Raw genomic sequence first — 26298 nt, 5'->3', positions numbered from 1 at the left:
GGGGAGGGGTAGAGAGGGAGAGGGAGAATCCCAAGCAGGCTCTGTGCTGCCAGCTCAGAGCCCAAAGTGGGGCTCGAACTCATGAAAATGGGGGATCATGACCTGAGCAGATCGATGCTTAACCGACTGAGCCACCCAGGTGTCCCTCTTCCTCGGACTGTTGACATGTATCAACTCAGTTAATCATTCCAACAACGCAGGTAACAGTTACCATTACTCTCCACTTCCCAAATGAGAAACTGAGTCAGAAAGGTTAACAGCAATTTGCCTGCTCTCCTACACTAAAAAATGGTGGAGCTGGTTACTCACCTGGTAGTCATCAGGGGCTTAGTAATATCTCTCAAATTCGCTTAAAATGTACACCTTTAAGATGAAAGGCAGGGCATGTCTGATGAAGCCTGTGACTTCAGAACGCCTTTTGAGACCAGGAATTACTCTGGGGCGGGGAGGGAGGGGGGGGGGCGGTGAGAGGAAAAGGTGAGAAAGGTGAGTTCCCTGTGTGCACGATGAAGGAGAGGTCTCCAGTCCATTCCTAGCTGGTGCAAGCTGAGAACTTGGACTTTTGCCGTCCCTCGGTCAGACAGAACCCTAAAGCACACGGGGCGGAGGCGGAAAGAACACTGCCAAAGCCAGGGATCGCCGCTAGCCACGTGGCCCAACTTAGGAGCCAGAGGGGCTGTCCGCGAAGGCGGGGCCGGCGGGGCGGGGCGCGGGGCCGGGCGGGCCGGGCGGAGTGCGCCTGCGCGCGGGGTGGGTCGGCCGCTTAAAGCCGTTCCCCGCCCCGCTCTGAAGTCCAGTCTCCCCGGTGCGCACGCGCGAAGCTTTCTCCTTGTCAGTCGGCGCCGCGTGCAGGCTGGTGGCTCTGTGGCGGCGGCTGCGGCTCGTCATCCGCACCATGAGCGGCTTCAGCAGCGAGGAGCGCGCAGCGCCCTTCACCCCCGAGTACCGAGTCTTCCTCAGTGAGTGTCGGCAGACCGCGACCCCTCCCCGCCCGCCAACCCATTCATTCCCGGGCCTCGCCTCGCCTCCTGCCCGGGCGCCGTCGGCCCGCGCTCCGCCCCTTGTCCCGGGCGCGGGCCGGGTTCCTTGGGCTTCCCGGGCCCTGGGCCGGCCAGGCCCTCCCATTTCATACGTCTCGTTTGAAACGGGTAAACGGGGTGGGGGGGGGAGGGTGACCGCGGGGACGGTCTTTCTCTTTCACACGCGCGGTGGGACCCGACCCCGGGCCCGGCTAGTCTTGCAGGTGCCCTCGGGCAGCGTCTGATGGGAAGGGAAACCACTGAGTCACTCTAGAAAAGGTGTCAGGAGGTAAACTAATCTGCGTAAGAGGATTGCTTGATTTGTAGGAACGGGGGCAGGGTGGAGGGATGACTCCCTAAGGACCTTAATTCCTGAACTGTAGCTCAGCCTGCGGGCACCAGGCAGGGTGAGATCCAACCCCTCGTTCTGCAGAGGGGGAAACTGAGGCCCGGAGCAGGAGCCGTCAGTGGAGGACCGAACCCCTCTCCAGGAAGGCCCGGTCGCGCATCTGCCCCTCCCTCCCGCGGAGGTTTCCCCTGTAGCGCGGATGCTGGGAATGAGCCTTCTTGAAACAGAAAGCTGTTTCCCTCAAGTCAAACAGGTGACGTCAGTCTGGAAAGCACGAGGGTGAAAGTGCCAAGTTTTTACCCCTGGGCAGGGAATCGACATCTGAGGGGTACCTACCCCAGGTCCACACCTGGAGCTGCACTTAGAGCTCTGCACGCTGCGGGCTGATGGAGCTCCGCTTTCCCTCGCCCACCGCCTTTTGTCTTGCAGGTGGAGGAAAGAAAGCTACCTCGGGTTTTATCTTGATCTCTACCCACGCCCCTGCCCAAGCCACTAGGAATAGATAACTGGAGAGAGCCAAGGCGTTCGAGAATGTGTCAGTAGAGGCGTTTCTGTTTTAACTGTAAAGAGCCGTTTTACTCGGAAGGAAATGGGCAGGTGCAGCAAATCTTTGCGGGTGATGTGTGAAGGGCAGGCAGGAAATTGCCGGGTGGAGGGGACCAATGGGAACACGGAGAGAATGCACTAAGATCCTAGCGAAAAGTAACCTGCTGCGGGAGGAAAAGGAAAGTGAACTCAGGTTTACACATGTAGCTAAAGATTACCATGTAAAATCCAGGAAGGATGGGACTCCCCATTTTATTTAATTTTGGACTTAAATAAGGGCAGTGTAGGATCTTTTGACTAATAATTCACTGAACTATTTTTTCTGTGGTTAGAATCTCTCTGTAGGAGGGATTTCGAGCGGTGACGCTCAAGTTTGAAGGTGGAAAGATGATTGGCTAATTGACTTCAAGCTGTATTTATTTGCACAGTAGTTATCACTTAGGTTACCTAATGGTAGCAAGAATTTGATGGCCGTTGTGGAAGACCGTAGCCATTCCTTGACTTTGACACTGGCTAATGTAATTTTTTTATCAGATGGAACTCTCTGGGACTTAAAAAATACCAATGATTAGAACTGATTATGTAATTACATAATTTTAAGGTTTTTTTTTAAAAATGTTTTTTAACACGTATTTATTTTTTGAGAGACACAGTCAGAGCACACGAGCAGGGGAGGTGCAGAGAGAGGGAGACACAGAATCGGAAGCAGGCTCCAGGCTCTGAGCTGAGCACAGAGCCCGTCGCGTGGCTCAAACTCACGAACTGTGAGATCATGACCTGGGCGGAAGTTGGACGCTTAACAGACTGAGCCACCCAGGCGCCCCAAGGTTTTTTAATCACAGATTTCTTAGCACCCTTCCTTAATAGGAGAAGATTTTTTACCTCTATAGTGTTATATTTGTCAGTCTCTTTAAAACTGATGGTGGATTGGACTGTGAAGTCACAGGTGACTCTGAAGGGATCGTAATGGGACTCATGAAATGGAGATATATACTGTCCTTTTTCATTTTCTGCAAAATGAATTACAGAAAGTCATTAGTTCTTTTGTTAATTGCATTTCCAGATGCATTAAGTCCACATTTTAAAAAATACTTAAATTTTTGGTCACTGCTCAGTTTTTCGTATTCCACCTCGGTTTTCAAATGTGAAGGGATATAGGTTCACCCTTAGGTTTCCTAAAGAATAGTAAGGAAGTTTTTTTTTTTTTTTATGTTTATTTATTTTTTTGAGAGAGAGAGACAGAGCGTGAACAGGGGAGAGACAGAGAGAGAGGGAGACACAGAATCCAAAGCAAGCTCCAGGCTCTGAGCTGTCAGCACAGAGCCTGATGGGGGGCCCAAACTCACAAACTGTGAGATCATGACCTGAGCCGAAGTTGAATCTTAACTAACTGAGCCACCCAGGTACCCCTGTAAGGCAGTTTTGAAATTACTTTTTGGATATGGTAGTTAAGTCTCTAGAATATAGAAATTACCTGTGAAAGGGTTATTGGAACTTGATTATCCTTAAGAAATAATCTGTCTCTGTCTTCCTGGAACATTGCCTAAAACAACATGGTTTTATAACTCAACAAATTGGTCCCTTCCCTTCCCCCTAAGCCCAACTGTTTCATTAGCTATGTAAGCTGTTAAGTGATGTAAGATCAGTCCAAAACAATTTGATAGCCTTTTGTATGCCAGGCACTGCTAGAGTCTGGGGATACAAAAGTATGTAAGACAGCCCCTGCCCTTGTTATAGAGGTTAATATCTGTTAGACTCCTAAGGAGAGCAGAGGATTAAAATTTAACCCAATCTTGGAGGGATCCGGAAGGTAAAGTATACAACCAGCTTTTCTCGTGTGGGAATAAAAAATGTCTACTTCACTATTCTGGTGAATGGTGTTGATAATGGGAAAGGCCATGCAAGTTTGGGGACGGGGTGTGTATGGGAAATCGCAGTATCTTTTTCTCAATCCTATGGTAAGCCTAAAATGACTCTAAAAAATTTAAGTGTTTTTTAAAATGTGTACTTAATGCATCTGGAAATGCAATTAGCAAAAGAACTAACGACTTTTCGTAATTCATTTTGCAGAAAATGAAAAAGGACAGTATATATCTCCATTTCATGATGTTCCAATTTATGCGGATAAGGTAAGATGTCCTTACCATTTAAACATAGTCTCTTTACTCAGATTAGTTAATTCCACATACGGATTTTCTTATACGTCTTCATAAGTGCTTAAAATGCCTCATTGTGCTGCAAATTCAAGGTACATTGACTAAGAAGTCAGTCTTAAATCCAGATTATTTGGCTAAAGAAGCAATTATAATTTGGGGGAAGGAGTAGAGGAACAGATAACAAATGTTTCAAAGCTGTCCTTGGGACTACAATCTTATTACCTTACCTCATAAGTGATTTTATTTTATTTTATTTTATTTTATTTTTATTTTATTTTATTTTATTTTATATTTTATTTTATATTTTATTTCATATTTTATTTTAATTTATATTTTAATTTTAATTTTATTCATTTATTTTTAATTTTTATTTTTTCTCATAAGTGGTTTTAAAATTAACCAGGTCGGGGCGCTTAGGTGGCTCAGTTGGTTAAGTGACATTGGCTTACGTCATGATTTCATGTTTTATGAGTTGAGCTCCATATCAGGCTCTTTGCTGTCAGTGCAGAGCCTGCTTTGGATCCTCTGTCTTCATTCTCTCTACCCCTCCACTGCTCTCTCTCGCTTTCTCAAAAAATAAATGAACATCTAAAAATAAAATAAAATACACCAGGTAGCCAGCACATAATTTGGGTTGTGGGATATTTATTAAACAGCAAAAATAAACTATTTTATTTACAAAAATTAAACTATATTATTCAGTGATCTAATTTCCTATAGGAAAATTCAGTACTTTCAGTGGACTGTTAGAGTTAAGATGCAAATAGTGTTGGGGCGCCTGGGTGGCTCAGTCGGTTGAGTGACTGACTTTGGCTCAGGTCATGATCTCGCAGTCGTGGGTTCCAGCCCCGCGTCGGGCTCTGTGCTGACAGCTCCGAGCCTGGAGCCTGCTTCGGATTCTGTGTCTCCCTCTCTCTCTGCCCCTGACCCACTCGCATTCTGTCTTTGTCTCTCTCAAAAATAAATAAACATTAAAAAACTATATGATAAAAAAAAAGTACAGTGTTAATAAAGGTTAAGTCTACAGACTTCTAAAAAGAGGTGTCTATTAGTATGCACACCAGTGAGCTGAAGAAATCTAGCACAAATTGATAGGCTAACCACAAATGGGTAAGAATCTTACTTTGCTAGGAAAAAATGTCTACAACGATATATTCCAAAGTCTTTGTGGTCCTTTGGAAGTAAGAATTGCTAGTGACCCTTTCTGATTTTTATTTTCATTTTTGTCTTTTTATATTTTCTAGTCTTTTTACAATGAGCATGGGTTATTTTTACAAATTGAAATAGTTATTGTTATTTTTTTTATTCAGTGCTTGTTTTAGCCTCCTTCCCAATAGGAGAAGTTTGTACTTCTGACACAAGGAACTGACACAAGGACGGATGCCTGCTGCTTTTTTAAACCTTTAAAAATTCTTTTTGTCCAACCGGGAAGCACGATTCACGATGAACACAAATTTTTTTGAGTTCTAAACACTGCACATAGATTGTTGATTTTCCTTGGCTACATGCCAATACATAATACATGCAAACATCGCATTCCAGTGCAAGTCTAGAATACCATTATAGGTGAAATCTTCTCCTTGTATATGCTGAGTCCTACTATTTCTCTGTACTTGACTTATCAGAGAGACATAGGCAAATTCACCAAACTTGTACCAGGAAATTTGCTCCAGTTCCAGACTGACAACTTGAGCGTCGGCAGAAAATCCCAACTCAAGGTGTTGCTTCCTAGGAGCTTCCTTGTGCTGGGCTCCAACAGGAGATAGTAGAGCAAATAGCCTAAGGCCAATTATGTGCCACGCTGACAGGAGGGACCTCTAATTGGCATGTGTTCTCCTGTGGGATTCTCAAAGTTGTATTTATTCAGAAACTCTAATTTGTTATGTCTGATTTCCTGGGAGTTGGCATGAGCTGCAGGATCCTTCCTTCCTCTTGAATTGGCATCATTTGGTTGACTTGATTATCCGTTTGGTGTGTAATTAGTATGCATATCAAAGTACTTTCCAGTCATGTCTCACACCATTTTGAGTAGTTAAGAGGTATAAAATGATGACTGAAAGTTTATTGAGAGTAACTTGACATGTAGATGTGCTAAGGAAGAAAAATATTTTCTTGACTTAGAGCTATTTTTTTGTGTGCATGTGTGTTTATAAGTGTCTTAGTCCATTTGGGCTGCTGTAACAAAATACCATAGACTGGTAGCTTATCAACAGCATGCATTTTTTACTCACAGTTCAGGGAGCCTGGAGGTCTGAGATCAGGGTGCCAGCATGGTTGGGTGAGGGCCCTCTTTTGGTCATGGACTTCTAGCTATGTACTTTTGTGGCAGAAAGGGCTAAGGATCTCTCTGGAGCCTCTTTTATAAGGCACTAATCCCACTCATGAGGGTTCCACCCCTGTGTCTTAAACACTTGCCAAAGGTCCCACCCAGTGTACAATCACTATTGAGGGTTAGGATTTCAACAAATGAATTTTGGGGGGGGACACAAGCATGCAGACCATAGCTATAAGTAACTGATACAATATTCTATATTATATAAACTATAATATTCTAGCCAAGGATCAGAATGTTCATAATAGTTGCGGTGCCCAGTTTTATTACTGCTTCAAGTTACCCCAAAATAGGAAACTGAGACTACATTTTGGTGCTATGTAAAACATCTTCACTCAGTTTATTCTGCAACTCCTTGGAGTCTTGTATGGGACTGGTTTGGGCTATAATCTGGGATTACTCAAATGAAAACTCTGCCTTTGCACCGCCCTGAGCTGGCTCAGAAACACAATCTCTTACAACAACTCTGGATTTCACTAGTGGTCCAGACGTCAGTGAACTTCAGCATTTCAGATTCCTGTCTGAGAAGCAGGAAAGAGTTCTTTTGTTTTGTTCTGTTTTTAAGGAAGTTTAGTATATACAAAATACCAAAAGGGTGTGGTACACAGAAATTATTTTGGATTATAGCCTAAATAAAAGATCTGATTAACTCCATTGGGTTACAGAAGAGTGTGCTTTTTTTTTTTTTTTTTTTTTTTTTTTTAGTTCCAATGTTATTAAGTTTATGTAAACACATTTTTAGTGTGTGGTTGTGGACTTTATCTCTAATATGGTCAGTCATTCAAAGGGAGATAATGAGGGAATGTATCTTTCACACAACTCTTACCACTCTACTGAGGAAAAATGCCCAAAGGCTTATATTCGGCTCTATGTCAGGACCTCTCAATGTGGACAGCCACTAGGTAATCAAGCCAGCCAGTTCTGGGAATCCATGTGACTCAAACACCCTGCCTGGATTATTTCCAAATCCATTCGGTGGAAGAAGGCAAAGGCAAGGACTCACTGGATTTTGTCCTTTGCTCTGGGTCTATTTTGGGGTCAAATATAAAAATACCTGTGGCTCAGGGTGTTTTCTGACATAAAACTTTTTAGATAAGAGAAATTTTTAAAATCCAGAACATAGCATAAACGGTGTGAAATAGTGGGTGGATTAACTTTTGTCTAAATCTTCAAGTGATCAAATATCATGACTTGATATTTAGATTTAGAAGTTTGGTATTGTTTTTGTTCTGTATCTTAAACGTTGATGTTAAATATTTGTTCTAACAATATAGGCTTCTATTTGTTTTCCAGGTGACTGTTGGGAGAATATGTAAATATGGAACTATTTTTTTTTTCTCCTCTTCTAAAAGTTCAGCTTATAATCAAATAGGTTGATGCCTCAGAAATTTAACAATATTTTCTGCAGTCGTGTATCATTTTTTTCCAAGATTTTATTTTTTTTAATTTAAAAAAAATTGTTTTTTTTAACGTTTATTTATTTTTGAGACCGAGAGAGACAGAGCAGGAACGGGGGAGGGTCAGAGAGAGGGAGACACAGAATCCGAAACAGGCTCCAGGTTCCGAGCTGTCAGCACAGAGCCTGATGCAGGGCTCGAACTCATGGACCGTGAGATCGTGACCTGAGCCGAAGTTGGCCGCTCAACCGACTGAAGCACCCAGGCGCCCCTCCAAGATTTTATTTTTAAGCAATTCCTACACCCAACGTGAGACTCAAACTCAGAACCCCAAGATCAAGAGTCACATGCTCCACCAACTGAGACAGCCAAGCGCCCCCTGCACCCATGTTATCATTCTTTTTGAAGATACTATTTCGCTGTACCTGAGCCCTTTAGGAGAGATCTACTCAAGCAGATGCCTGTTTGATTACTTCCTTCCTTCCGGGGTTTGCTTTGTTTCAAATTTTCGATTTCTTTTTATAAACAGTTCCTTAAATGGAAGTTTGTAAAATGTCACTGAATTAAACACTGTTTTCTTCCCTAGCTTTGTACGTATATAGAATGGGTTTTCTGGATTTTTGTTTTGTTTATCTTTGGTTTCATGTTTTCTAAACCAAAGTTAGAACCGGGAACAGATGGGAACTGAGGACCGTTAAGCTTAATCAGCATGTCATAACTAAATTTAAAATAAACTCCTACTTTTTCCCTCTCCAGTGAGCATTCAGGTGACTAAATTTTGATAACAGATATTCTAACCATAATCTCTGTGGTCTGTCAACTTCGTTGAAAAGGTAAAGGTTGGGATGATTAAATATGCATATAACATACCACAATGCCTGGCTTTATAGGAAAGTCTCAGTAAACAGTAACCAACCAGATAGGATGATGATGTTGAGCACAATGACTGATTGTTTCTTTAGCCCTTCAGAGCTCTATTTTATAGGGTAAAAAAAAAAAAAAAATCACTGAATTAAGAGTAAGGAATCTTGACTTTAGTCTTGGTTTTACCACTAACTGGCCTAATGATATTGAGCAAATTCCTTCATCTCTGAGCCATGTTCATCTTGGTGGGTGTTTTAGATTACATTCTATGTTGACGTCCCATGATTCTGTGTATAGAGCTTATTGATGAACCCTCATTACAGATCATTATTTTTAAAAAGGCCCAAAATTATTGTTGATATTTATTGAATGATTCCTATAACCTTAGGCACTATGCTAAAGCCCTTCTGTGGATTATATCATTTGGCCATCACGTCATTCTCTAAGCTAGGTTCTTTCATTAGCCCCGTTGTCCAGGATCAGCCACTAGAGCTTATAAGCAGTAGTGTCATGCTTGAAACCCGGCATTTTGGCTCAGAACTTGTGGTTTTAACCACTGTTCCACTTCCTTGAGTGATTATGGATATGTAGGAGAGGTGGATTTTACTTTGTACTTCTTATATGTTCCAAATTTTCTACAGTAGATATCTCTTTAATAATGCAGACAAAAAGGCTTGCTTAATTTTTATTTTATTTTTTTATTTTTTAATTTTAATTTTAATTTTTATTATTATTTTTTTTTGCTCAGCGTTCAAAGGAAATGAGTAAGAGCTTTTTTTTCTTTAGAAAGGCTCAGAAGTCTTCTAGTCCAGGCATTCTTGGTGGCCCTGAGGCCCTCAAATGGCCATGGACGGGTTTCTGAGGTTCTGTGAACTCTGTGATACTGCGATTTGGTGTAAATGTGCATTTTTCCTGGGAAAGGTTCTATGTTCAAAATTCTTCGTCATCACAGGAGCGCCTGGGTGGCTCAGTCGGTTAAGCATCTGACTTCAACTCAGGTCATGATCTCACAGCTTGTGAGTCTAAGCTCCACATCAGGCTCTGTCCTGACAGGTCAGAGCCTACACCCTGCTTGGGATTCTGTGTCTCCCTCTGTCTCTGCCCCTCCCCTGCTCATGCGCACGCGCGTGCTCTCTCTCTCTCGCTCTCTCTCTCTCTCTCTCCCTCTCTCTCTCAAAAATAAACATTAAAAATTTTTTTTAAAAAAAGAGTAGAACTTAAGTATTGCCACACACACAAAGTAAATATGTGAGGTGATGAAGAGGTTAATTTTCTTGATGAGGGGGATCATTTCACAATGTACACATATACCAAAACTTCACATTGTGCATCCTGAATATGTGATTATTTGTCAGTCATACCTCAATAAAGCTGAAGAAATTAAGTTTTTTAAAAAGAAAAAGCAAATGGATTCCTGAATTATTTCATTAACAAGTGATAAAAGTGAGATCATGACCTGAGCCACAGTCAGACACTTAACTGACTGAGCCACCCAGGCACCCCTAAGATCTACTCTTTTTTTTTTTTTTTTTTAATTTTTTTTTTCAACGTTTATTTATTTTTGGGACAGAGAGAGACAGAGCATGAACAGGGGAGGGGCAGAGAGAGAAGGAGACACAGAATCGGAAACAGGCTCCAGGCTCTGAGCCATCAGCCCAGAGCCTGACGCGGGGCTCGAACTCACGGACCGTGAGATCGTGACCTGGCTGAAATCGGACGCTTAACCGACTGCGCCACCCAGGCGCCCCAAGATCTACTCTTTAAGCAAATTTCATTGAATCATTTTTAGTGTTTTGAGGAACCGCCATGCTGTTTTCCATAATGGCTGCACTAATTTACGTGCCCACCAACAGTGCACAAGGAGGAATCCATTTGCATTTAATAGTTTAGAGTATTTCCTGTAATAAAAAAAAACTGACACTGAAGCCCAAATCTAAAACTAAGGATTAAGAGCCATTGTCACTTGATGAGCACTTAATAAGGTATAATAATCTCAGACAGGATTAAATCTAGTACACCTTTTCAAAAGTACCTGTTTGCAGGTGGAACATTTCCTTATTAATTATGTGAGCCTTTCTGATAGGGATTTTATACTACAAAACTGTTCTAGAAGTTAAAAAAAAAAAAAAAGCTGCCCTTGTTTTTTATTAGCTTCTTGCTTGTTGAGTAATCTCGAGATGAATTTAGAAGAAAGTCCTCTCTACCACCACCGTTTTTCTGCAAATTTTACTGCAAAACAGAAAATAAAAGGAAGGACGATGGAATCAGAGAGTGATTTTGTATTTCTTCCCAAGTCTGGCATTTATTTGGTTCCTGAAGTTATCTGGAGAGATACATGGTGGCTCAACTTGAAAATGTTGATTTAAAAGCCACTTATGTAAGTTTGCAATATAGCATGTCATGTTCACTAGGCTTTGGATCCAGTGTTGGAAACTGATCATAAGTCTTAAGGTGTTCATAGGTCTCCCAATAAAGACGCATTTAACTTCACTACTAAGATTCAGTGGTGGGATATAATTAAATGCTCCCTATATACACATACTTAACTACACTAGTTATAATAGCCTACCAAATATCCATAGCCTGTTCATTAGTAAACAGCTTTTAGACTACTAATTTGATCCATAAGAAAACTAACCGGTTTGGAAATGAAACCCCTGATCACCATACTATTGAAATATTCCTGTTTAATCAGTGAAAGTAAAAGACTAATCAAGATATAGGTTACATGTCTCCTACCCCTAAAATATTTTTATTTACACTCTTTTTGATTTAATGGAATGATACAATTAGTTTAGGCTTAAGTTTCCAATCTCCTTAGAATTTGAACACCTTTAACATTGACATTCTTATGAAATGATTATAAAGCTGGGAAGAGTGGTAGGTCTCTGCCTTTCGGAAGTCAGAGCTAAAGCTATAGTTTGCCTTTCTTCTGCCTCCTACAGGCTTATCCAAATCATCCCACTAGGGATACTAACCCCTTCCTTCCTCTGAAACTATAAATAGGGAGCTGAGAGCTTGATGCCAGAGCGGGGATTTAGAATCAAAGCAGACTAGAAGTGGAGAACAGATTCTCCTCTCAATCCAGGATTGAGCTAAGTAATAGTTGAAACCAGTTAGGATTAGAGAAAGAAGGCATGAATTTGTAACTGGGTAGTACTAAATACCCTAAAGTCTTGTCTCAGTATTTTAAATGCATAAATGTTGGAAATACGAGAATGCATGATTTTTTCCAATTGTTAATTGTAAAATCCACATAACGTAACACTGACTGTTCTAACCATCGGTAAGTGTACACTTCAGGGGTATTGATACATTCACATTGTTGCGCAACCCTTGCCACCCTTCATCTCCAGAACTCGCTTCATCTTTCAAAACTGAAATCTCATGTCCATTAAACATGAACTCCCTGTTCCCCCCTCCCAACCCCCTTGCGGCTACCCTTCTACTTTCTGTTTCTGTATGAATTTGACTTCTTTAGATACCTCATGTAAGTGGAATCACACGGTATTTGTCCTTTTGTGACTGGCTTATTTCACTTATCATGGCCTCAAGTTGTGTCCACACATGTTACAGCACGTGTCAGAATTTCCTTCCTTTTTTGGGGGGGTTGCTTCTATGGTTTAGAGATTGTGAATAATGCTGCTATGAACATGGGTATACAAATACCTCTTGAAGACCTTGCTTTCAGTTCTTTGGGCGTATACCCAGAAGTGGAATTGCTGGGTCATATGGTAACTCTATTTTTGGTGGAGCCGCGGTTTTCCACAGTGGCTATACCATTTTATGTCCTACCAAGAGTGCACAGGAGTTCCAATTAGAATGCATAATTTAACAGTAAAAGTGCTTCCCGCAGTGGAATTGGTTGGATTTCTTACATTGCCCTGAAAATGTTAAGGATCACTGTTCACCTGAACAACTCCCTGAATTGTAGCAGCCTCTAGGAGAACAGCAGTAGTTCCTGTTAAAGAATGAACCCCCTCCTTTTTATATCAACATACTTAATACCTTCTGTTGTGATTATTGATGGGGTACATAATGACTAAAAGCTATAAGTTCATTGCTTTAAAAAAAGGCACAGTACTCACTATGGCATCTACATACACTTAAAAGTGTGCTAAGCATTCATTTTACAGGTAAGTTCCCTCCCCCAGGTTTATGAACCCCACCCTCCCCACCCACACACACACCCCACACCCCACCCCAGCCCCACTGTAGCCTGAGGCCTCCATGCAGAGGCCTGGATTTGGAAATCTAACTTTGAGGGAGTTCAAAGAGCTTTTATGGGGCACCTGAGTGGCTCAGTCGGTTAAGTGTCCGACTTCAGCTCAGGTCATGATCTCGAGGTCTGAGTTTGAGCCCTGCGTCGGGCTCTGTGCTGCCAGCTCAGAGCCTGGAGCCTCCTTCGGGTTCTGTGTCTCCCTCTCTGTCTGCCCCTGCCCACCTTATGTTCTGTCTCTCTCTCAAAAATAAATATTAAAAAATAAAAGAGCTCTTATTCTGTTCACTGCTAGTCTTCAGTGCCTAGGACAGTAACACCCAACAGTGGCACTCAGTAATTAATTAATTAATTATTGAGAGAACATGAATGATTTGGCTCTGAGGCTTTTTGCAGGATACTCCCTGCTGTTTTTTTGCCTAACGAATTCCTAAAAAGCACCAAACTGGGGCACCTGGGTGGCTCAGTCAGTTGAGCTTCCAACTTCAGCTCAGGTCATGATCTCACAGTTCATGGGTTCGAGGCCCATGTCGGGCTCTGTACTGACAGCTCAGAGCTTGGAACCTGCTTCAAATTCTGTGTCTCCCTCTCTCTCTGCCCCTTCCCTGTTCATACTCTGTCTCTCTCTGTCTCTAAAATAAACATTAAACAAACAAACAAAAAAAAATTTAAAGAATAAAAAAATAAAAAGCACCAAACATTCAGGCTTTTGGAATTCCTCTGTGCAGTGGAGTTGTCTTAACTATTTTCAGAAAGATGTTTTCTTTCCTTTAATGTTCTTTCTTTGCTTGCTTTCCATTATAGTTACGTAGGTTTGTAATATTAGGTAGTGGGGTTTTGAGGATCTATATGCATTTACCACTTATTCCATTAAAATGTTCAATATAGTTACCAAGTTTCAAATTTGTACATTTTGGCCCTATTTGCTACCTTTTTCTTGAGGTAATTTATTCATTTGGTAATGCCTTTTTTTTTTTTTTTTTAATTTACTGATCTCTTTGGTTTCACTTCTCAGTTACTCTTTCATGTGGTAACAGCTCCATCTTGTGAACAGTTAGGGTATTGCTGCTGAAAACTTAAAGTCCAGACTTGCTCGTAGACCCATAGATCTTTCATTTTAATACCTGAGGTGTGGTACGAGATAGATGCAGTTCTTAAAAAGAAATCACATTTCTTTGATTAAATCTTTTTTTTTAATTTTTTTAAATTTTTTTTTATTTATTTTTTAAAAAAAAAATTTTTTTTTTTTCAACCTTTATTTATTTTTGGGACAGAGAGAGACAGAGCATGAACGGGAGAGGGGCAGAGATAGAGGGAGACACAGAATCGGAAACAGGATCCAGGCTCTGAGCCATCAGCCCAGAGCCTGACGCGGGGCTCGAACTCACGGACCGCGAGATCGTGACCTGGCTGAAGTCGGACGCTTAACCGACTGCGCCACCCAGGCGCCCCTCTTTGATTAAATCTTGAAATTGAATCAAAGATTGGGTCTTCCCATGAACAATGTGTTACTTTCTCTAAACCACACAATTATCACTTAACATGGATAGAACACTTACTCAGTCCTGGATTTTAAGATCTCTGTTTTTTGTGGGTTTTATGTTATATCAAGTAGGTGTTAAGAGGCTTGAAGCAGAAACTCATGAAATCTTCTTGTCTCCCTCAATTTGACCAAGAACTTAAATAAAGGACAGCAGTTTGAGACTGTAAGCTCTAGCTTTTCTGCTTGGTTAAAACTAATAGCACAGTAATCATTGGCTCAAAACCTTTGACTTATCCTTTTGTAGCTTATTAGTCTCTGTTTTTTTTGGGGGGGGGGGCAAAGTAGCAGAAAAATAATTCTAAAAAGTGTGTAACTAAGTGACTTACATTTAAAAAAATGTTTTTTTTTTTTTTTAGAGAGAGAGAGAGTGAGCATGGGTTGGGGAGAGGGGCAGAGGGAGAGAGAGAGAATCTTAAACAGGCTCCATACTCAGTGCAGAGCCCGACATGGGGCTCGAACCCATGACCCTGGGATTATGACCTGAGTCAAAATGAAGAGTTGGATGGTCAACCGACTGAGCCACCCAGGTACCCCATAAGTGACTTTCATTTCAAATCCGCTTTAAAAAATACACCTTTTATAAAAGAATAATTGCAAATTTGGCCTCATGTATACCTTTTGCAAGGCTATAAACTGAAAACCTGACCATTTAAAGTTTTATTTATTGGGGCGCCTGGGTGGCTCAGTCAGTTAAGCGTCCGACTTCGGCTCAGGTCATGATCTCACAGTTTGTGGGTTCGAGCCCGGCATCAGGTTCTGTGCTGACAGCTCAGAGCCTGGAGCCTGTTTCAGATTCTGTGTCTCCCTCTCTATCTGCCCCTCCTCTGTCAAACTAACGTATGACAATGTGAGTAAACTGACTTAGGGTTTGTCTTCCAAACTGCCACTGAAAGAGGAGTTCTGAAAACATCTTGAGCAATTGCAGTGTCACTGGAGGAAGCGAATGGGCTTTGGAGATTATCTCTTTGAAGACGGTCTTCCTCGGAGATAGAAGTTCTGTTATGTTTAAAAACTATTTCCTTTCTTTATAGTAACATTCTTCCCACCCACCCCACCCCTGACATTTTATTATGAAAAATTTATTATGTTTACTTAAACACACAAAAATTTGAAAGAATTACAGATTGGACAAGAATACACCCACCACCTTAATTCTACAGTTACTTTGCATATTTGGTCTGATTTTTTTTTTAAGTTTATGTATTTATTTTGAGAGAAAGCGCCTTCAATATCACGAACCATGAGATCATGACCTGAGCCAAAATCATCCAAAATCAAGAGTCCGAAATCAAGAGTCGGATGTTTAACTGACGAGGCCCCCTGAGGTGCCCCGGGTCTGATTTTTTGGCTGACTTGTGTTGAAAGCCTATTGACTTCAAAGATCCAATACAACGAACAGTTTAACTTTGGCCGAACCAGTGAAACGCTCACTGAGGTGAGAGAACAAATTAGCTCCTGTGACCATTTCACCTTCTGTGTTTTTCAGGACGTGTTCCACATGGTAGTTGAAGTACCGCGCTGGTCGAATGCAAAAATGGAGGTATGTTTCTCCTTACACTGGTGATCAGACTTAGGATATTAATTTTGATCTAAGCACACTGATTTGCATTTGCTTGAGGGTTCAACCGCTGAAGCCTAAGGTTTTCTTCTTGCTGGTCCCAATCTCTTCTCCGATTAGGTTGCGTCGCCCACTGCCTGCCAGTCTTCCCCCTGGGCTCTGAAGCGGCAGACTGTCCTCCCCACACCTTTGCTTCTGGCTTCTGAAAGCCTAGAATTACCTGTTTCTCCTGTGTTATCCCCTTTAAGTCCATCAACGACTCCTCCAGACTCCTCCATGGAGTCACCGGGCTTTCTTTAGTTACCCCAGCCACCTGTGATTGTATTGGAATTTCTGTTGCCTTAATTTCTTTCTGATGACTCCTAATAGATTCGGCTTTTTGTTGTGGATATTTGTTACATTTCTTCTATCACCTAATTAAGCTTTTTGACAGTAGCCATATTTTGCATGTAATATACACTCAAATATTTGAATAATTTAAAATGTTTTAAGGAAAGCCTAAGTTGGATAATATTTACTTTGCCCTTTTAATACAAATCTTAAAACATTTCTCAAATGTTAGGATTTTATTCCAGGTAATTTTAGTTTTTGCTTTCTTGAATAAGTAAATTTTGGGGTTTTTTTTAAGGGTTTTTTCCCCTTCTTGATAGTTCCTGTGTACCTCAAATAAGTTTTCCAATTTAAGGCTGATTATGGAAAAACTTTTATATCAAATCATAAAAATGTTAGAGGCAAAATACTTCATTAAAGTGGAATTACAGGATATGCATTCCATAATTCATTTCCTCAAATCGTTATTTGAATAGTATTTTATATCCAAATATACAATAATTTGAAATTTTTTATTTCAGATAGCTACAAAGGACCCTTTAAACCCAATTAAACAAGATGTGAAAAAAGGAAAACTCCGTTACGTTGCAAATCTGTTCCCTTATAAAGGATATATCTGGAATTATGGTGCTATCCCTCAGGTATGTATCTGTGCAGTAGCTAAAAATGTACTTTTTAGCTTACAAAAAATTAACCTATAGCTGTTAGTGGAAAAGATTTAAACACCTGCAGAAAGTTTATGCCATGGTAGATTTTACCAACGTAAGAGTAATTATTATTTTTAATTTAAAAAACTTTTTAAAATGTTTTTATTTATTTGAGAGACAGAGCATGAGCAGGGGAGGGGCAGAGAGAAAGGGAGACACAGAATCCGAAGCAGGCCCCAGGCTCAGAGCTGTCAGCACAGAGCCCAACGTGGGGCTCGAACTCACGGAGTGTGAGATCATGATCTGAGCTGAAGTCGGACGCCCAACTGACTGAGCCACCCAGGCGCCCCAAGAGTAATTACTTTAATACTTCCTTGAATAAACTTATTTTCAAAATAAACTGAAGATAAATGTTTTATGATATTTAAATTCACATTTGAAAGTTCTGAAATATTTATCTTTCTATATGGACTGGTTGTAAACCATATGCTTTGTTTCTTTACGGAATGAGTGGCAAAGAGGGACCATGTAGGCTAGTGGTTGAAAGCATGGATTTTTGGCACCACATCCCAAGTCCGCCACTTGCTGGCTCACCTAACTTGCCTCTCTTTCCTCCTCCCTGAGGCCAATCTCTCTGAGATTATGAGCACTTGGCTCATATAGCTATTGTGAGGAGCCTGGCACAGGTAAGCTTTCATGTTGAGAGTCCTGATTTCTTCTTCTTAATGCCAGTCTTTTTGTGGTAAAGTAATAGTGGGGTTCTGTTTTCCTAAACAGACAACACCTTTGAGGAGGGAGGATGTCTGTATTGTATACCAATTTATCCCAGCACAATGCCAGTGTGTATAGTAGGCTCTTATTTAATATTTAAAGGAAGAATCACTAGAATCATGTCTAGTATGAGTAAATGATGGATATTTAATTCCAGTTTGGCTAGGCTAATGCCTGTGGTACTTAGGATTTTTACATGAAATACTCAATTTACTTTTTCCTGTTGATAAATGGTTTGTTTTTATTAACCATTAAGTCTATTAAGTCGAGTCTACTGTGAGACAATCTGTAAGTTACCAAAACATAGATCAAACTCAGCTGGTAATCACAAAGTCATTTGTCTGCCTCAATTATAGCATTTCACCTTGTATTCCAGTTCATTTAGTAGTTAGCCTCAAAATATTGTCCCTCTGGGAAAACACTGCTGAAATACTTATTCTTCCGGAGGTTGGATTTGGCTTTGTTGGATCTGGTCTTTGTTTACCCCCCTTCACTTTTATCTTTTTGCCTTTATTCCAGCTGAATAGCCAAGAAATATGTTCTATATTGAGGGAGAAAATAACTAGAACAATAAGTACATTTTAAACATCCAACCAAGCACAAGCCATCTGTAAGATCTCTGCAGAGATTCAGGAAATAAAGCTAGTAATTGAAAGCTCCAGAAGATCCTGATTAAGCTTTTCTGTCTTGGCTCCTGGTCGGTGATGACACTTACCATCAGAACATCTCATTTCCCTTTTAGCATTACTGTCTACCTACCTCTGTTTTGGAAATTTATTTTAAAGAAAATCTAGTTCATAGAAGATGGTGAGCACAAAAAGTCCATCAAAGCACTTTTCTTTTTCAACGTTTATTTATTTTTTGGGACAGAGAGAGACAGAGCATGAACGGGGGAGGGGCAGAGAGAGAGGGAGATACAGAATCGGAAACAGGCTCCAGGCTCTGAGCCATCAGCCCAGAGCCTGACGCGGGGCTCGAACTCACGGACCGCGAGATCGTGACCTGGCTGAAGTCGGACGCTTAACCGGCTGCGCCACCCAGGCGCCCCCAAAGCACTTTTCTTTTAATGTATTTTTTAAGTAAATATTTGGGTCTGTATTTGTGTTGCATGTTGTCTCAACTATTAGGTGGTTGGGTTTTGGTTGTTTTAAATAGGATTATTGTTGAGGCACCTGGCTGGCTCAGTTAGTAGAGCATGCGACTGTTGATCTCGGGGTTGTAAGTTCAAGCCCCACATTCAGTGTAGAGATCACTAAAAATAAAATAAATAAACTTTTAAAAAAAGTATCATCTGTTTTAAAGCTTGAATTTAGGGGTACCTGGGTGGCTCAGTCGGTTAAGTGTCCGACTCTTGAGGTGTGTGAGTTCGAGCCCTGCATCGGGCTCTGCACTGACAATCTAGAGGCTGGCTTGGGATTCTCCCCCTCTCTTTGTCCCTCCCCACTTGCTCTCTATATCTCTCTCAAAATAAATTTAAAAAACACTTAAACTTAAAAAAAACAAAAAACAAAAATAAATCTTAAATTCAGTTTAGCGTATTTAGCATAGAATATTTAGTTGAGTGTATATAGCATATTTAGCATAATAGGGTCCTAGCATTTAATTAAAATTACTGTGTGTAGTGAAGATTCTTAGATGTAAATCAAAAATTTCTTAAAAATGAGAAAAAAAATAGCTGAAGATTCATATTTTTGTAGAAAAACTCATGGGCTGTTATCTTTTTTTTTTTTAATTTTTTTTGTTAATGTTTATTTATTTCTGAGACAGAGCATGAGTAGGGGAGGGGCAGAAAGAGAGGGAGACACAGAATCAGAAGCAGGCTCCAGGCTCTGAGCCGTCAGCACAGAGCCCGACGCAGGGCTCGAACTCACAGACCGCGAGATCATGACCCGGGCTGAAGTCGGACGCTTAACTGACTGAGCCACCCAGGCGCCCCTGGGCTGTTATCTTTTAATGCAAACACGATCCACTTTGTCAGTAGCTTGTATAGAAATGATATATTCTCAGACTTAATTTTTTTTTTAATTTTTAATTAATTAATTAGTTAATTTAATTTTTAGACTTGGGAAGACCCAGGACACAATGACAAACACACTGGCTGTTGCGGTGACAATGACCCAATCGATGTGTGTGAAATTGGAAGCAAGGTAATGGAATCTGAAATGTTTTTCTGTAGTGTCAAGATGATAGTAATGAAGTATACAAAGTTCATACTTTAAAAAATATTGTGAATAAAATATATGCATATTAGTGAAATAGTGATGTCTCTTTGAGAAGTTAAAACTTCTAGTTCTAAGCATTTGTATACTATAATGTGTGCATTTAAACTTAGTCTAAAAAAATGTATGTATACATGCATGCAGAAGAAGCAGTTGTGTTCTGCATTGCTTTGGCAGGCAGATGACTAGTCAACGGGTAGAGTACCAGGAGGCAGATTTCATCTCGATACAAGGCAGACCTTGCTGACTTGCTCGGAACGGTCAGTGAACCGACCCATGTCAGCCAACCTCAGGAGCTGGAGATCTATGGTCAGAATTTCTTCATCAAGTAGGGCAACTCTAACATCACGACTGACATCATGACTGTAGTTATCATTTCCTTACGATACTGCTCAGGCTGAGGGAAATAGTTAACAACCGAAAAGAAAGTTGGCATTCAGTTTTTTAACTCATTAAGTTAAATCATATTGTTTGACTTGCCTAATTCAGTTGTTTGAGTAAAATAAAAAGTAAAGCACATTTAAATATGTGTTTGAAACATATTATGGAGGATTTATTTTTTGGCCCAATCAATGACACCTCAAAAAATATGAATTATCCTCAACTACGTTACTGATTTTCTTAGGGCCTCCAAGGGTACTTATTTTCAGTTTTGATAAGACAGGGATCTGCTTGTTTAGCTTTTTAAAAATTGCCTAAAGAAACCATTTTATGGTAAGTTTGCAGAAACTTGGCATCTTCCTTGTTTCCTGTTATCTACCAAGTAAAACTTTTCTTCCAAAGTTTCATTCTGTGGTATTGTCCTAACTGTGGTTATTGACTCTTAGGTATGTGCAAGAGGTGAAATAATTAGTGTGAAAGTTCTGGGTATACTGGCTATGATCGATGAAGGGGAAACCGACTGGAAAGTCATTGCCATTAATGTGGATGATCCTGATGCAGCCAATTACAATGGTAAGGAAATCTGAAGATCTAAAGTCTTTACATCTAAATCTTACTCCCCACCAGATTTAACCTATAGAGACAGAATCACCTTCAGTAAGCACTAAGGAATAAGCCCACGCCTTCAAACTGTTAAAGAATGGAGAAGCAAAACATTTGACAAAGCACTGTTATTCCGCACAGTGAACTTCTTAGTAATTAACTTAGTAATTGAGTACATTTTCTCCTTCGTTCCAGGAAAGGAAAAATCTGGTAGTTTGTGTTTACTCTTTTCTCTTTTCCTTCCATACATACTAGCATTCTCTTGCTTTGTTTATTAAAAAAATTTTTTGAGTGAGATATGATCTGCATGCTATAAAATTCATCATTTTAAAGTGTACAATTCTACGATTTTTAATATATTCACTCTGTTGTGCAACTGTCTCCATTGTCTAATTCCAGAACGTGTTCCCTACTCTAACAGTAAGTTCTGTATCCATTAGCAGCCACTCCCTGTTCCCATTTCCCCCAGTCCCTGGCAATCACTAATGTATTGTTTGTCTTAATGGACTGGCCTGTTCTGAACATTTCACACAAATGGGATTGTATGTTAATGTGTCTGTCTAGCTTCTTTGACGTAGCATAATGTTTTCAGGGCTCATCTGCAGTGTAACATGTATCAGTACTTCATTACCCACCCCCCCTTTTTTTTGGTGGTAAAATTCACTTAACACAAAATTACCATTTTAACAATTTTAAAGTGTACAATTCGGTGGCATTTAATACATTCACAAAGTCACACGACATCACCACAGTCTAGTTCCAGGACATTTCATCACTCCAGATGAAAACTCTATGTCTAAGCAGTCACTCCCTATCCCCTGCTCTTCCCAGGCCCTGGCAATCCCTAATCTGCTGTCACCATAGATTTCCCGATTCTGGATATTTCTTGTACGTGGAATCCTAAAACATGTATGTGGCCTTTTGCCCTGCAGTAGAGGCTATTGGAGTACTGAAAACTTTCTCTGGGCGGTTGGCCCCATGCTGCAAATAGTATGCAGCTTTCCCTCCAAGTCAGCCTAAGATAGTGTCTGTCTGTCATCTGTTATAATCTGAAGAGTTCATTGGCATTGCTAGATGGAGAGAATTCTTGACTAGCCACACCTCTGGGAGAGATACACACAGAGCCATGGAAGAGGACTACTTACCACTAAAGCAGTCAGTTCAGACACACTGATCTTCTTGGTCGTTGTGGAGCCCCGATAGCCAGGTCGCCCTGCTATTTTGTGGGAACCCGCGAAAGTAAGCCTGGGGTTCCATGCTTGCTACGACACCAGGACTGCCGGGCTGGTTAGGAAAGCCAAACCCGAGAGGGAACAGCACAGAATTGGTGCTGTCTTTGGTAGGCTCTTGATGTGGCATCAGGAGGCAGTTCTTGTAGCCCTGGAGACCACTCCTGTGTCTCTGTATGCAGCTTTGCAAGATGAGGAGCAAAAGTTGACTGGATTGTTTTTTGCCGACCTTTTCTTTTCTGGATCTGGTGTTCAGGATTCTCCAGTCCGGATCCAGCATACCTTTCAATGTCTGGTTCGCAGTCAGAGAGTTAATCAGCTCTGACAGTTTTCTTCACTGTGGTATAATAAAAACATATTTGGTCTTTTGTTTCCAGTTCCTGGCAGAAAACTCTCTAATAGAAGTTACTATTGTATTGGTTGTTTTCTTAGTACTTAACATCAGAGCTATTCTAAGACACTAGATGATTTCCTTTTAATGTCTGTGTGTTCTCTTTCCAGCAAGGTGGTTCACTCTAACGTTATCTTGAACTTTTTTGGTAATCCATCCTATCGCTCTCTCAAAGTACGTACTTGATATTTGTATTGCATGAACAATTACATATTCATCTTGCAATCTGCTTGTCCTCTTCTTAGATATTAACGATGTCAAGCGGCTGAAACCTGGGTACCTGGAAGCTACTGTGGACTGGTTTAGAAGGTACAAGGTTCCTGATGGAAAACCGGAGAACCAGTTTGCTTTCAATGCAGAATTTAAAGATAAGGTAGTGTGTCGTATAGAAGTGTAGCTTTCGGCCTGTTTGTATCGAGACCAACTTAACTATATCGTTACCATTTAAAGACTGTATGACCATAAAACAAATGTTTAAGGATATAGGTAAGACAGCCTTGATATCGATTCATTTAAATGTTCTCTTCCATTTCTGACACAAGGAAACGAATTTAGAAAAGACAAAGTTCTCAGGCTTTGGCAAAATGTTGATAATAAGGAAAAGACACTTATCTGTCTTTGTAATGCGTATCTTCAAATTACAGGATTTTGCAACTGATATTATTAAAAGCACTCATGACCACTGGAGAGCATTAGTGACGAAGAAGATCGATGGAAAGGGGATCAGTTGGTAAGCAGGAACTCTTCTCTGTGTGTTTACCACAGAAGGCAGACCAGCTTGCTCCAAAGGTTTTAACGACCATAAACACACTGTATTATTACATTCCTTCGAAAAGGGATGGTTGGTTTTGTGAGTCAGTGCTAAAGTAAGTGGGAAGGTAGATATATAAGCAACTGAAAAGTACTCATGAGATACTCTCTGAACAAGTACAAACTAAAACTATAAAAGGGACCGTGGGATCAGAGCTTTGTGAGGGTAACTAGAAAGGCTTACAAGCAGAGTGCTCAGAATGTAGTGAGTGAAATAAGGTTGAGTGCAAGAGTTTTGCTCTGATCTAAATATGTAAGATGTGTTGCAGCTAAACCAGGATCTACCGTGCACACAGAATTTACTACTGCTAATAATAGCTAATACTTATTGAGCAGTTAATATTTGCCAAACATGTAGCAGAGATGCAGGGAAATTAAACTTAACCAAAGTCATCCCTCAATAAGTGTTTCATGGTTAGGACTCACATCCAAGTCTGTCTGGCCCCCAACCCATGTCCAGGATCAGATGCTTCCTCTTGGGTTTTTAGAGATTTACAAGAGAATGCCCACTATCACCACTTAACTAATGTCGTTCTTGAAATAGTAGTCAATGAAGTATATAAGAGAAATGATGTATTTTGATGCAGCAATGTTGGAAATGGAGGATCAAATTGTCATAGATGATATGATTTTGCACGTAGAAAACCCCAGGAAATAATTCAAAAAGGTGCCCTATTACAAAATGAGTGTGTATGTATATTGATAGCATTCTATACAAGTGATTACAGAAACTATAATGGAGGAAAAGGTCTCATATGGAATAGTATTTAAAAAAAAAAAACAAAACACCAGGACACCTGGTGTCCTAGTTGGTTAAGCCTCCAACTTTGACCCAGCTCACGATCTCACCGTTTGTGAGTTCAAGCCCCACATCAGGCCCTGTGCTGATAGCTCAGAGCCTGGAGCCTGCTTCAGATTCTGTCTCAGTCTCTCTCCACCCCTCCTCTGCTTGCACTCTGTCTCTCTGTCTCTCTCAAATATAAATAAACATTTTAAAAAAAGAAAAGAAACAGATTTGTATCTAAAATATACATGATACTCAGGGGCACCTGGGTGGCTCGATTGGTTAAGTGTCTGATTCTTGATTTCAGCTCTGTTCATGATCTCACGGTTTGTGAGATTGAGCCCTGTGGTGGGCACTGGGATTCATGCTCTGTCTCTCTGCCCCTCCCCTGCTTGTACACATGCGTTCTCTCTCAAAATAAATAAACTTAGAAAAACAAAACACCAAGGTATAAACAAGACAGTGCAAGACCCAGAAGAAGAGCAGTTTAAGACTATTGAGAAATATAAAATATGATAAAAAGAAAAGTAAACTATGTTCCTAAATGACATTCAATTTCATTAGGAAAAATTTGCATGTGAAAATAGGAAAATTCTGAAAAAAAAAAAAATGAGGGTAGTGTTGGGGGTGGGGGGAAGAGTGTTAATTATTTTCATAATGTTGAGTGATATTGTTTTACCCAAAGTTTGATATTGAAGAAGAAAGTCAAATTACTCAGTCCTGTTAGAGTTTGGTAGACCCAATGCCATATGGGAATTTAGTTTATGGTAAAGTTTTACGGATGAATGGTGTTGGACCAAGTGGCTGTTGAGGAAGAAAACAGGCTAGATCCCGACCTTCCTCCTTATTCTCCTTATGGCAGATGCACACTGGCCACCACCACCATGCTCTGGCTGTTTCGATTTGTGTTAAAAGGTGCTGTGACCAGCTAGGTGCTTCATGAGCTCCCCAGGGAAGCAGCTCAGCATGTTTTCCTTATTTAATGAATGCACCCTTATTTAATTGGGTGCAGCCTGTCGGCCCTCGTCTTACATTAGTATTTAACTCCAGAAACATAAATTTTGATGCAAAAAAATTATAGAATAAGTATAGGTTAATCTATTAATTAGCTTATAGTAGAGAAGCCCTTTCTAAATAGAACACAGACTCAAAATCCATAAAAGAAAGGTGTACTTGTGATATTTTTATGTATCAGGAGACCATTTTTCCCAGTTTTTTTGTAAAAAAACACAACAAGGGGCAAAATAATTTGTAAATAGCTTATTCGAGTTGATAAGAAAAAGACAACTCAATAGATGGAGAGAAAAGATAGAAAAAGGAAGTTTACATATAAGAAGGTGTACAGACTCACTCATGATTTATAAAATGCAGTTCAGCAAGATAATGATATCCCCCATTAGATTTGCAAAAATTTAAAAAAATTAGATGATAGCCAGGGTTACCAAGAACATAGATACATGGTTGTTGAGTGTATAAATGGGTACAGGCTTGGTGAAGGGGAATTTGACAATATCTAGTCCAGAAGTTAAAATTGCATGTATTTCTTTATACCACTACTGCTAGGAATATATCTGTAGTTCACCAAGATACATGTATAAGGATGTTCATTATAGTGCCCTTTATAATAGCAAAAAGGAAAAATGTAATGGTTAAGTACATCTATATGATAGGACAGTATATGGCACGTTAAAAGAATATCTTTATATGTTGATATGGAATGATATCCAAAACATATTAAGGGAGAAAAACAAAGTTCCTAGTAGTGTACTTAATATGATCCCATTTATGCAAGATAAACACATACTCCACACTCACAACAGCATCTATTTATATTTAAATTTGGGGGGGCACCTAGGTGGCTCGGTTGGTTAAGTGTCTGACTCTTGATTTCAGCTCAGGTCCTGATCTCACAATTCATGAGGTTGAGCTCCACATGGGGCTTTTTTTGCACTGAGCACAGAGCCTGCTTGGGATTCTTTCTCTCCCTCTCTCTCTGCCCCTTCCCCATGCATGTGTGTGCTCTCTTTCTCTCTCAAAATAAATTGAAATAATAGTAGTTAAGATTATATTGCATCTATAGTTTATGGTTTTTGTTTTTTTTAATTTTTTAAAATGTTTGTTTATTTTTGAGAGAGAGAGACAGAGCATGA

The 26298-nt window shown here is 40.3% G+C and overlaps 1 protein-coding gene across 1 annotated transcript in view; it reads left to right on the top strand.

Moving 5' to 3' along the window:
• The first annotated feature begins 787 nt into the window (after positions 1-787).
• Positions 788-26298, top strand: part of PPA1 (inorganic pyrophosphatase 1) — a 30416-nt gene continuing 4905 nt past the window's right edge. The window contains exons 1-8 of the mRNA XM_043596538.1: positions 788-959; positions 3985-4043; positions 15912-15965; positions 16835-16954; positions 19792-19878; positions 20778-20904; positions 22800-22927; positions 23199-23284. Coding sequence (XP_043452473.1) covers positions 896-959; positions 3985-4043; positions 15912-15965; positions 16835-16954; positions 19792-19878; positions 20778-20904; positions 22800-22927; positions 23199-23284 — 725 coding nt within the window. The 5' untranslated portion in view covers positions 788-895. The remainder of the gene's footprint in view (positions 960-3984; positions 4044-15911; positions 15966-16834; positions 16955-19791; positions 19879-20777; positions 20905-22799; positions 22928-23198; positions 23285-26298) is intronic.

Source organism: Prionailurus bengalensis, chromosome D2 (assembly GCF_016509475.1).
Source record: "Prionailurus bengalensis isolate Pbe53 chromosome D2, Fcat_Pben_1.1_paternal_pri, whole genome shotgun sequence".
Classification (NCBI taxonomy): Eukaryota; Metazoa; Chordata; class Mammalia; order Carnivora; family Felidae; genus Prionailurus; species Prionailurus bengalensis.
Note: the sequence above shows the minus strand (reverse complement) of the source record. Positions and strands in the feature narration are given on the sequence as shown.